At 36.6% G+C, this 13,289-nt stretch overlaps 2 protein-coding genes across 2 annotated transcripts in view; one reads left to right on the top strand and one right to left on the bottom strand.

Moving 5' to 3' along the window:
• The window catches only part of GARIN6 (golgi associated RAB2 interactor family member 6), a 45,826-nt gene extending 41,786 nt beyond the window's left edge, over positions 1-4,040 (top strand). The window contains 2 exon segments of the mRNA XM_069579565.1: positions 3,410-3,784; positions 3,787-4,040. Of these exon segments, the coding sequence (XP_069435666.1) occupies positions 3,410-3,784; positions 3,787-4,040 (629 nt within the window).
• ANKS1B (ankyrin repeat and sterile alpha motif domain containing 1B) overlaps positions 1-13,289 on the bottom strand; it is a 1,178,069-nt gene that overhangs the window by 880,443 nt on the left and 284,337 nt on the right. Inside the window, exon 9 of the mRNA XM_069585128.1 lies at positions 8,015-8,158. Coding sequence (XP_069441229.1) covers positions 8,015-8,158 — 144 coding nt within the window. The remainder of the gene's footprint in view (positions 1-8,014; positions 8,159-13,289) is intronic.

Raw genomic sequence — 13,289 nt, forward strand, 5'->3', positions numbered from 1 at the left:
GCATGAAAGTGCTTTTAAGAAAATCAGTGTATCTTCACTTTATTTCTTAAAAGCCAAAGCATTCTTGAGAAAGAAGAATGGAACTGGAGGAATCAACCTGCCTGACTTCAGGCTCTACTACAAAGCCACAGTCATCAAGACAGTATGGTACTGGCACAAAGACAGAAATATAGATCAATGGAACAAAATAGAAAGCCCAGAGATAAATCCACACACCTGTGGACACCTTATCTTTGACAAAGGAGGCAAGAATATACAATGGATTAAAGACAATCTCTTTAACAAGTGGTGCTGGGAAAACTGGTCAACCACTCATAAAAGAATGAAACTGGAACACTTTCTAACACCATACACAAAAATAAACTCAAAATGGATTAAAGATTTAAACGTAAGACCAGAACATAGGCAAAACACTCTCTAACATAAATCACAGCAGGATCCTCTATGACCCACCTCCCAGAATATTGGAAATAAGAGCAAAAATAAACAAATGGGACCTAATTAAACTTAAAAGCTTCAGCACAACAAAGGAAACTATAAGCAAGGTGAAAAGAAAGCCTTCAGAATGGGAGAAAATAATAGCAAATGAAGCAACTGACAAACAACTAATCTCAAAAATATACAAGCAACTCCTGCAGCTCAAGTCCAGAAAAATCAACGACCCAATCAAAAAATGGGCCAAAGAACTAAACAGACATTTCTCCAAAGAAGACATACAAATGGCTAACAAACACATGAAAAGATGCTCAACATCACTCATTATCAGAGAAATGTAAATCAAAACCACAGTGAGGTACCATTTCATGCCAGTCAGAATGGCAGTGATCCAAAAGTCTGCAATAAATGCTGGAGAGGGTGTGAAGAAAAGGGAACCCTCTTACATTGTTGGTGGGAATGCAAACTAGTATAGCCACTATGGAGAACAGTGTGGAGATTCCTTAAAAAACTGTAAATAGAACTGCCATATGACCCAGCAATCCCACTGTTAGGCATACACACCAAGGAAACCAGAATTGAAAGAGACACATGTACCCCAATGTTCATCGCAGCACTGTTTATAATAGCCAGAACATGGAAGCAACCTAGATGTCCATCAGCAGAAGAATGGATAAGAAAGCCGTGGTACATATACACAATGGAGTATTACTCAGCCATTAAAAATAATACATTTGAATCAGTTTTAATGAGGTGGATGAAACTGGAGCCTATTATACAGAGTGAAGTAAGTCAGAAAGAATAACACCAATAGAGTATATTAATGCATATATACGGAATTTAGAAAGATGGTAACGATAACCCTGTATGTGAGACAGAAAAAGAGACACAGATGTATAGAACAGTCTTTTGGACTCTGTGGGAGAGGGCGAGTGTGGGATGATTTGGGAGAATGGCATTATAACATGTATATTATCATACGTGAAATGAATCACCAGTCCAGGTTCGATGCATGAGACAGGGTGCTCAGGGCTGGTGCACTGGGATGACCCAGAGGGATGGTATGGGGAGGGAGTTGGGAGGGGGGTTCAGGATGGGGAACACGAGTACACCCGTGGCAGATTCATACATTCATGTCGATGTATGGCAAAACCACCACAATACTGTAAAGTAATTAGCCTCAAATTAAAATAAATAAATTTATATTTAAAAAGCACCTAAATTAAATTATACTGTATCTAGTGCTACCTATTCCTTTCAACAAATACCAGAATCTCTTGAATAGATTTGAAAGGTTAGTTTGATTACTAAATATATGTTAGGCTTATTCTTTTTTCTAATTATAGAAAATGTAAACATGAAGTGGAAATTAAAATATAAAGATTTTGGATAGGCCAATAAGAACTGCTATTGATATGTGACTAAGCCTCTCAATAAATAAAGAATAAAGTATTCATATTTCCAGAAATAACCAGATACTTTGATATGAAGGAAAGAATGTGTTCATTTTTACTTACAGAACAGATAAAAAACTCAAAAAAGATGGCTTTACATGTGTATGTATGTGTGTTATGTAAATTGTCATTCCAATAATAGCAAATTTTCTGACTACTTCTTTAATAAACCAATTTGATAGTAAAGACTAGAGCATATATATGATGTTCAAGGCTCTTTCCACTGTACAGGTAGGGTACAGATGTCTAGGGAAAATCTCAGCAACTTGAAGGCAGGTCAAAACATAAAATTTTTGGTGGCTGTAAAAATATTGTTAATAAAAATAGCTTAATTCCTCCCATTAATAGAAGTAAATAAGTATCCCAAGAGAAAACAGGAAATATAAAGAAAATAAAAATTACACCATCCAGGGAGAAGCACTTTAAACATTTCTTTGAATATATTGCAATTTCATACCCAAACACACATATGTATGATTTTATATAAATTGGATCACAGGTATAAACCTAGTCTGAAACATTTGCTTTTTTATTTTTCCTAAAAGAATATTATCAGGTATATCTTTTCATTTCAATAAATAAGGAACTACATAATCATTTTTATGACTTCAGAGTGTTCTTTCACAGAATGCTCCATAATCTATTTAACCAAGCCCTTACTATAAGATATTAATCTTGTTTATGATTATTTTAGCTACAATAAACCTTGATAAACATTCTATACATCTGTCTTGTTTACCAACTTGTTCAACTGTCTTTAAGGTAAATTGCCTACAATTAATTCTAATTGTCAGCAGTTAGAAGTGCTGGTTAAGAGAGTATGCATATTTTAAATTCACACCTAACAGAAAGTTTGCCCAACCCTTTTGGAAAGCAATTTTTCAGTAAGTATTAAGATCCTTAGATGGGCCCGGGGAGGAGGGAGTGGTCTTCTGAGCTGTGGCAGTGTGGCCTGGTGAGGAGGATGGGTCAAGTAGAGAGGACAGTTACCCTGCTCTGAGGACGGGATTGTTGCATGACATAGACAAAGGTCTGTGTAATAAGCCAAGGTCACAATGGGCAGGAGAGGATAAGAGGGGTCCCTCAAGGTAGTTTAGGCTTAGTTGAAAGGTACAGTTTCTGGAGGAGAGATGCAATGGGATTATTGAATACCAATATCTGTGCATCTTAACATCTGTGCACTCTGACATACTGGGACCCTGTTAACTGCATACCTTTATATCTGCACACCCTGACATCTACTGGAAGCCTGGCTTCTGCATGCCCTGATATCTCCATGCTCTAGGCAGGACACAGTCAGGTCCAGAAGAAACTGTTTCTAGCACTGAGTAGTCAGTAATCAGCTCCCACACCTTGCTCTCAGTCACTCAGAGGCAAAGTCTGCAGGAGACCACTGTTAGCCCAACTGCTGGAGAGACCAGGGAAACAAGACGCTCTACAAGGTGTGGTAAGGAAGGCTTGGGAAAGGCTCTAGGAACTATCTTGATAAAAGTTAGTGAAGAGCAGCCAATATACATTAGCATACTACTCAGCCAAAAGCAGTCTTGCCATGAGTATGTTTAATACCTCTATGGGGAAACTGCAGCGACAACTGTACAAGGGGGAGTACCCTATATTCCAATATGCACCAGTGTTTGAGAGTGACTTTATACAGGTCAGCAGGAAAGGAGAAGTGATTGATGTGCACAACCGGGCCCGAATGGTGACTGTGGGCATCGTTCGTACCAGCCCCCACCTCACACTGCCTGATGTCATGCTGCTGGCCCAACCAGCTGCTATCTGTGATGACTCTAACAGGCATGGCCCTGCTGCCCAAAAGAGAGGTAAAAAGCCTACACAGATCTTAGAGCTAACCAGGCTGCTTCCCTTAAAGTTTGTAGAGATATCCATTCATAACATAAAAAACAACAGCTCTGCCTGAAGCTTGCCACTGGCCGCTCTTCCTACCTTCAGCTGTGTCCCCCCCCCGATCTTTTTATTCAGTGGAAAAAACTCATTTATATCCTGAGACCATCAGTAAATGCTCACAGCAGAACCCAGGCCACCCCAGCTAGGAACATTCTGGACATAACTGGATCTAAGAAAAGAGAAGAAGTGCCCAGTGGTAAGTCTCAAAAAGATGGGGCCAGGGTGCTTAGAGAGAACAGCTAAAAGTCCTGCAGAGGCTTTGGTACAGAGGCTCATCTGGAAAATATTCTAATTTTTGGAAGGACTCAAGACCAAATGAGCCTCATTTGGAGCCCAAGGCACCCTAAGGAGGTTCCTAGTGCTTCTCCAAAGAGTTCCCCAAGGCTGTATTGAAGAGATTTATTAGCTGTCAGCAAGCGTTAATTTCATATCCAGTATCATATTGCCACCTGCAGCAGCCTGACCTGACCACCCAATCTATTCCTGAACATATATTCCAACCCAGGTAGGCGGACATTTTTCAGAATGTATGTCTCCTCAAGACTGCCATGTACTGATTTTTGTATTAATCAGTGACAGTGAGATGTGCATAATTTGTTAGTACCTATCAAAACACTGGGCTTCCCAGGTGGTACAGCGCTAAAGAATCCATCTGACAATACAGCAGATGCAAGAGATGCAGGTTCAATCCCTGGGTTGGGAAGATCTCCTGGAACAGGAAACGATAACCCCCCATCCCCCATCAATATTCTTGCCCGGAAAATTCCATGGCCAGAGGAGCCTGATGGGCTATAGTCCATGGGTTCACAAAGAGTTAGACCTGGTTGAGCACACACACACATACATCAAATTATTAAAGCACATATCGTCTGACCAGGATAAATACTAACAAAATGTGTATTTTAATAAATATTCTCACTGACACAAACTGTTCCAGCAAAACTAGAGTGGTCATTGTAGAGATACTGTAGGATAACTTCTTGCATCAAATGGCAGAGTAGAATTGAAAGCTCAAAATTCTTACTATAAGCTCTTGTTGTTTAGCTACAGAAAGAGAAGGAAGCAGTTTTACTGGTATCACTTTCTTTACTTATCTTCCCCTAGGCAAATGCTACCTTTATCTATGGAAGAAATCAAGATCGAGTGAGCATTCAGAGCCTTTACATAAACCTTGATGAGTTTAGAGCCACTTAGAATGATTATGGAGAAGGCAATGGCACCCCACTCCAGTACTCTTGCCTGGAAAATCCCATGGGCGGAGCCTGGTGGGCTGTAGTCCATGGGGTCGCTAAGAGTCGGACAAGACTGAGCGACTTCACTTTCACTTTTCACTTTCATGCATTGGAGAAGGAAATGGCAACCCACTCCAGTGTTCTTGCCTGGAGAATCCCAGGGACAGGGGAGCCTGGTGGGCTGCCGTCTCTGGGGTCGCACAGAGTCTGACAAGACTGAAGCGACTTAGCAGCAGCAGCAGTGTGAAAACCATCGCACATTAATTTTATTGTGAAATATAATAAGTATTTTTATAGTTTACATCATCACATTAAAAATGTTGTTATAATTATATATGTATATATATGTGCTAAGTCATTTTAGTCATGTCTGAATCTTTGTGACCCCGTTGACTCTAGCCCTCCAGGCTCCTTTGTCTATGGGATTCTCCAGGCAAGAATATTGGAGTGGGTTGCCATGTCTTCCTTGAGGGCATCTTCCCCACCCAGGAATCTCTTATGTCTCCTGCATTGGCAGGGAGGTTTGGTGCTAGTGGTAAAGAAACCTCCTGCCAATGCAGGAGATGTAAGAGATGCTGGTCGATCCCTGGGTCAGGAAGGTTCCCTGGAGGAGGGGATGGCAACCCACTCTAATATTCTTGCCTGTAGTATCCCATGGACAGAGGAGACTGGAGGGCTACAGCCCATAGTGTCATGAAGAGTCAGACATGACTGAAGTGACTAAGCATACGTATAAACACACACACACACACACACACACGTTAAAGGGGAACCCATTAACAATTGAGAACATTAGTAAAAGAAGACTAGAAGAGAAATTTGGTAAAAGAATTCTGTTTGATTTGTTAGATTAAATACATTTTTTAAAAAAGGTTCTGCATCTCAAGTAAGTTTATACATTTAAAGCAGTAACAATTAAAAACCCAATAAGAATACTTTTTAAACCTGACAGAGTATAAAATATAAATTAAAAAGCAGACAATCATGTCAGCTAACCGTTTTAATACAATGATATTTCTCCTGCAGTATATGTGCAAAAATATCAAAGTGGATCACTGTTTTTAAAAATAGGAAAATTAAAATAAGACATTCAGAAAAAAACCTAAGCCAAGCATGATGGCATATAATGAAAGGAATGAGAGCTGCTGTCAAATGTAAGGCCATAGAAAAACTAGATATCAACAAGTTAAAAATAAATATAAAGCCATATTTGAAATTTTTTAAAAGAAATTCTAGATGAAATGAATTTTTTAAAAAGACCATAAGGTTTAGTGACTTTGATGGTTAAAAAACTACACAACATATGCCCATACAATATTATAAAAGGAAGAAAAGCTTCAGATCGGGAAACAATTTAGGGTAAATATAGCTATTAAAATAGCTCAAGTGATACAAGCCTACATCGAAAAATGGCAAATAAAAATATTAAAAATTATAAACAAAAGCAAGTTACTACCAAGCCTACTCCCAAACCTAGTAGAACAAAATAAGTTAAAATTTAAAAAATAAATGTAAATGTTAATAAGATGATGGAGAACCCAGATACAGTCATATATTATGATAGCTTAGAGTTCTGCTATTTTATAAGAATTCTACTTTTGAAAATAAAAATACAAAGATATTAATTTTATGAGCCAAAAAATAGGTAAAAGCGTTCAATTATTTGTAAACTGTTAAGCAGATAAGAGTATATTAATAAAATCAAAACCTATGTTTCTTAACTTCCTTTTTTCTATACCCTTGACTAACATACACACAAACACACCCTTTTAAATACATAAAAGCATTTTTAAATTTATTTATTTTTAATTGAAGGATAATTTTTTTTACAGGATTGCATTGGTTTCTATCAAACATCAACAAGTGAAGAAATGAAACCCTATAGAAAATCATTTAATTCAAATACTATGTAATTCTGACAATATTCCAGGAACAATGTTGGCATTAAATCATAGACACTGAGCAATACATAGTGTACCTTTATGGATCTCACAGGCTGGTAAATATTGAAAACAATTCTGTAAGGTTAGTATAAATTGTCTTAAAGTTTTATAAATAGTTTATATTAAGATAAAGAGATTCTTTAAGTGCAATAAATCAATATTGGAATTTGAGTGGCTGTGATTAAATTATGACATAGATGTAAAAACATGTAATGGTTTCTTGAACACAATTGCTTCATATTTGTTGCAAAACAGAAAATAATATTTTTGAGATATACTGAATTCTTGCTTAGCCTAGATTATTTTTCCACTTATATTTTGTGTAGCTACATAAACACACCTTTGCCATTACACTATTTTTCATATTAAGTGCTTTTTCATCTTTATGTAGAAATGAATTCATTGTGGCTTCAAATTTCCTAATTCTGTTCGGCTTGTTTTATTTATTTCTGAAGCTCTTCTAAGGGCTTGTGAATCACAATGCACAAGAAAAATTTGAGGGTGATACAATAGAATTAAAAGTGACTTAATGAGTAGTGAAATGATTTCAAAATTATAATCAATGTTTTAGTGTTCTATTCTCATTTTGGGATTGTAGTGCATAATTGTCAGTGGCACACATTATTCTACAATATTCCATATGCTAAGAAAAAAAATCACTACGCTTTTGGAGAGCTCTCACATGATTTCTTTTAAATCATTTTACTATTATTTAAATATGAATTATGATTCAATTTCAAAATAGCATTTTTTAAAATGAAATATTTCAAACTCATCAATACTAAAACCTCTTATACAACTCAATTTTTCTAGAGCTAGCATCATGACCAAAATAAAATTATAATTATGTAGAGTATGTGTTGACTTATGCATACATGTACAGCTAGTTATATAAGCATTTTACTGACCCTTAAATGAAGAAAAATTTCAAAGTATAAATAAAACACTAATTGGATTTTCAGTGGGTAATAAAAAAGATTTACTTAAAAACCTAGACAACCATTTTTATGTTTTATTGTATCTTAAGAAAGTAAACCATTACCTGTGCAAGAATAGGGAAGCCAAGATTCCTACATCCGTTACAAGGAGTTAATGCTTCCCAGAGTCCTGAGGGCCCACAAGTGTTTTCATCATCATCATCTTCTTCCACTTCTCCTGGTGACAAATTTATTGTAGATGAAGTTCTCTGAAATTAAATTTATATACACCAATATATTACATCAATGTCAGTTAAATATCATAACATCAATTAAATTACATAAATTTCTCATGGTGTATGTTAGCAAGAAGAAATTAGCTTAATTTTGGCCATAGTTATGTGACTGTGCTATGGAAATCAGCCAAAAAATATGTATAATTTAATTTTGAGTGTGAAAGAAAACAAAGTGAAAAAACTGGGTGACAAAGATTAGTAAATTGCAAAGTTCATGTTGAAGAACAGGACATGAAAATGACTCAAGAGAACATAAAAACAGCAACAAACATTTTGATTTCTAATGCAATCAGAGGAACAAAATGAAAATATTGAAATAGGAATTGATAAAAAGTCCATTTTTTTCACAATGTCATCAAAAAAGTAGACTCATTTTTGGGAAAAAAAGAAATTCATAAAATTTCATATTATATGCATAAGAGGGGTATGTGCTAAGTCGCTTCAGTCATGTTCAACTCTTTGCAACCCCTGGAACTGTAGCCTGCCAGGCTCCTCTGTCCATGGGATTCTCCAGACAAGAATACTGGAGTCAGGAGCTTTGCCCTCCTCCAAAGGATCTTCTACACCCAGGGATTGAATCCCTGTCTTTTATGTCTCCTGGGAAGCCCTTGAAAGAGGGGTAACACTTTTAAAGTTAATAATAGGACTTCCATGCTAAGCAAACATATTTAGTTTTGCTACTTTTCAAATCTCACTTAAATGATAGCACAACTTTTGCAAAAATGATCTAAACCATAAGGACAAGGACAGCAGGGGGGAAGTTAACAGATGAGCAATATCTAGAAAACATTCAGACAATGATAAACAGATGATTTATCAATTTCATACAGAAAACCTGAGGAAACGGAAAGCAAATTGTCTGCAAAGAGGAAGAATAAAAAGCAGATCTATTCATGATTCAACTCCTCTAAAGGACTTATGAATGAGAGAGACTGACTACCTGTGCAGTAACAATGCAAGAAATTTTGTAGGTGCTGGTGGAGCTAAAACAGAATAGAAACTCTATATTAGAAATTAGACCCCAGACTTATCACCCAGCCAAGAAAATAAACCTTCACCACCTGACAAGAAATTGGAGATTTACCTTCTGGTGAGGTTGAAGCAAAGGGATTATGAATTCTAAGAAACCAGGCACAGTGAACTGAGGGATGCCTCTTTAAAAACAATGAAATTTAGTGATTATCTATGTAGTAAATAAAGATGCTCCATCTGCCCCAGTGCCTTCTTCCCACATTCGTCTTAGAGAGCATGGCAGCTAAGTTCATATCTCCCAGGTAGCAGATGACAGTATACTCTGGACTGCTCAAGAAAAACAATCTGTAAGTACTTAGGAAAATGGTAGAGGGGTCCATGCCTTAATGCCTACTATGAAACCCCTCCCCAACAAACTCCATCCACATAAACAGTTCCTAATTTTTCAGTTAAATATGAACAAGAGTATGATAGCCATATATTGGAAGGAAGCTTTTAACAGGTCAAACTAAATATACAGATAAAAATTATAAACAGTATCCTCAGAGAGAGAGAATACATAAAATCCAATAGAACAGTTGGAAAATAAGTCTGAGCAAATTCCCCAGAGGACAGAACAGAAGAAGTTAAAAGTTAAGAAAATTAAGGGATCAAACTAAGAGTTCCAAGTAGAGGTAACAAGAAACTGTCAAAGTAACAATGCAAGAAATTTTGCCAGAACAAAAGAAAAATTCCACCTTAAAAGAACCTGAATCACCAGTCTATGCTCAATACAGGATACAGGATGCTTGGGGCTGGTGCATGGGGATGATCCAGAGAGATGATATGGGGTGGGAGCTGGGAGGGGGGTTCAGGATTGGGAACTCATGTACACCCGTGGCGGATTCATGTCAATGTATGGCAAAACCAATACAGTACTGTAAAGTAAAATAAAGTAAAAATAAAAATTAAAAAAAAAGAACCTGCTGAATATTCAGCAGATAGTATTTTTTTAAAATAGCAAAGACAGTAAGTTTGTCTAGAAATATTCAGAGTGTAGTGTTCAGTATAACATTGATAGATCATGATTACTGAAGTTAGTAAAGATAGTTTACATACTGAATTGTAAATAGCACCCATCTCCCCCTAAAAGTTGTTGCTTTACAAAACAGCATATAAGACGTCACAATACGACTGGTTTTTGCATTCACCTCTTACATTTCCCTTTATCAATTTTCAATAACTGAGAAATTAAGAACTTCAATAGTCCTTCAGTGAGTTACTGTCTTTAAGATATAAAACAATGCTACAGTGCTTTTATAATTACAATACAATAATACAGTGCTACAATCTACTGAGCCCTCTATTATTCATTATTTTAATTCACACAAGACTTTCAGGAAAATACTAAACTAAGCCACAGGAAGTCAAGTAAAACCCAAGGTCATAGAGATGGTAAGTGACAGAAAAAGAATCCTAATCCAGACTGCCTAACTCTAGGGCATCCAATCCATATGTTTGATCAATGCTATCTATAAAAATGACTAGAATGATCAAATGGGCATCTCTTTCACCAACTCATGATCAATTATTGGTTTGACCATCAAGGTTGACACATATGGCAGTATAAATCATATGCCTGGCTAACAATTATCAACATTTTATAATCAGTTTTCTTCTGTCTCTTTCTCCTCCCCAAAGAAAAACTGCTTATGTCTGTTCCCAGCTCATAATTCTTCAATTACTTCCCATTGTAGAGCTAATAATATCCATATTCCTTAATATAGCTTCAAGGTTTTATGGTCAAACTGTTTTTCAGCCCCTTTCTTACTCCCTTTTATTCACCCAAGGCTATAACCAAATGGAATTATTTATCCTTTCCCAATTTGTGCATGCTTTTGTTCATGCCCTCCACCTTACTTCTCCATACAACTATTGTACTGGTTAACAGTTTAGACTGTAAAATTAGTCCTGGATTCAAGTTCTAACTCTCTTACTTTTTAGCCTACTAATTAGTGTGATTTTCAGAGTATAGGACCACTGGCAGCCTCACTTACTTTATGCAGTGGGAAAATAATACAGTAAATTTTTCCTGAAAAATAAGGTAATGAATATATGGTACCTGACATGCAGACAGGTTTCAGTAAGTATTAACCACAGTTTTTAGCTATTGTTCTCCTATAATACTATTGATTCCTCAAGATACAGTTGAGATTTCACCTCTTACATAAAATTTTCCAGATTTACCACAAACAGGAAGGATTTTGTTCTCTTCTGAAAGTCTTCAGTTCTTTCTGTCAGTTTGTGTATTCTGTTATTTCACACAGACTTTGAAATGACAAATGGTACAGTGGCAAAGAGCAAAATTTTTATAGTCTAACAGATATATATTTAATATATACAAATAGATATATATTCCTGGCTTTGCCACTTCCAAGCTGTGTTACTGAGCAAATCACATAATCTGACTAATCCTCAGTTTCCTTATCTGCAAAGTAGGCATAATAATCATTCCTACTTGAAGGGGTTATATGAGGATAAAATTAGTTGCTTGACAGTGACAGGTAGATGAAAAATAATCAGTGGTGCTGCAGTGCTGTCACTCAGTCATGTCTGACTCTCTGAGACGCTATGGACTGCAGCCTGCCAGTCTTCTCTGTCCAGGAGATTTTCCCAGCAAGAATACTGGAAGGGGGTGCCATTTCCTCCTCCAGGGGCTCCTCCAGACTCAGGGATCAGAGGCGCATCTTCCGTGTCTCCTGCATTGCAGGCAGACTCTTTACCACTGAGCTACCTACTGTGGAAGCCCATACAAAATAATCAATAAATGTTATTTTTATTATAATCTTTGGCCTGAAAGAGTTATATACATACAAACAGACACATACAAATTATTTTTCTTAGTTAATTGTAAGTTATCCGAAAGCAAATATGCCTTATTCACATTTGCATCTCTTACTATGTGCTTTTGGATAATGTAATTTAATAATTATTTATTAAATAATCATTAAAGGAATGAGTTTTAAACTAACATTTCATTTGACTACCTAGAAAACTTTACTAAAAATAAGAGGTATATATAATTGCATCACAAGTCTCATATTGTTATTTTACTTTTATTTTATATTAACATTTGCCAATAGCATTAGCAAAAGTAGCAACATTTATTTTCTAAATTTTATGGTTTAGTACTGCCCCCTAAAGACAGTTTAGAAGTTAGCTGTTAGAAGTTGCTGCTGCTGCTGCTAAGTCACTTCAGTCGTGTCCGACTCTGTGCGACCCCTTAGACGGCAGCCCACCAGGCTCCCCTGTCCCTGGGATTCTCCAGGCAAGAACACTGGAGTGGGTTGCCAATTCCTTCTCCAATACATGAAAGTGAAAAGTGAAAGTGAAGTCGCTCAGTTGTCTCAGACTCTTAGCGACCCCATGGACTGCAGCCTACCAGGCTCCTCTATCCATGGATTTTCCAGGCAAGAGTACTGGAGTGGGGTGCCATTGTTAGCTGCCCCCTAAAGACAGTTTAGAAGTTAGCTGGGTACAATTCAATGTTACTCAATTTGCAAGGTCATCCTACAACTTAGGACAGATTATAATACAAGTCCTCTGATTCTAAGTCCTATAATCTTTCTCAGAACTACTAATTAGAAGGAAGTTTCTAATTTCGAGAACTTTTTAAAGAGACAAAAGATATTAAAAATATTCAGAATATCCACAAAGGAGTTTCTGTGTTATGTTATACTTTATCATTGGTGGCCTTTAAATTTTAAGTCCAAAATTCTGTAAGTCTACAATGTTATGTGGCAACCTGGATGAGAGGTGAGTTTGGGGGAGAAAAGATACAGGTATATGTATGGCTGAGTCCCTGTGCTGTTCACCTGAAACTATTACATTATTAATCAGCTATACTCCAATACAAAATAAAAAAGTTAAAAGTTAAAAGAAATTGTAAATCTAAGCAATTAAAGTATATACTGTTCAGGAAAAGGATCAAGAATCAGATATGATTCCCATACAGACTCTTTAATCCTCATTAGTCAATCCTTGAATGCATGTCTTTAGAAACATGCTGGCGCGGGGAGAAGAAAAAATCCAAGGATGTCCAGTGTTAGTCCCACCAGGCTCCTCTGTCCATGGAATTCTCCAGGCAAGAATA

Source organism: Ovis canadensis, chromosome 3 (assembly GCF_042477335.2).
Source record: "Ovis canadensis isolate MfBH-ARS-UI-01 breed Bighorn chromosome 3, ARS-UI_OviCan_v2, whole genome shotgun sequence".
Taxonomy (NCBI): Eukaryota; Metazoa; Chordata; class Mammalia; order Artiodactyla; family Bovidae; genus Ovis; species Ovis canadensis.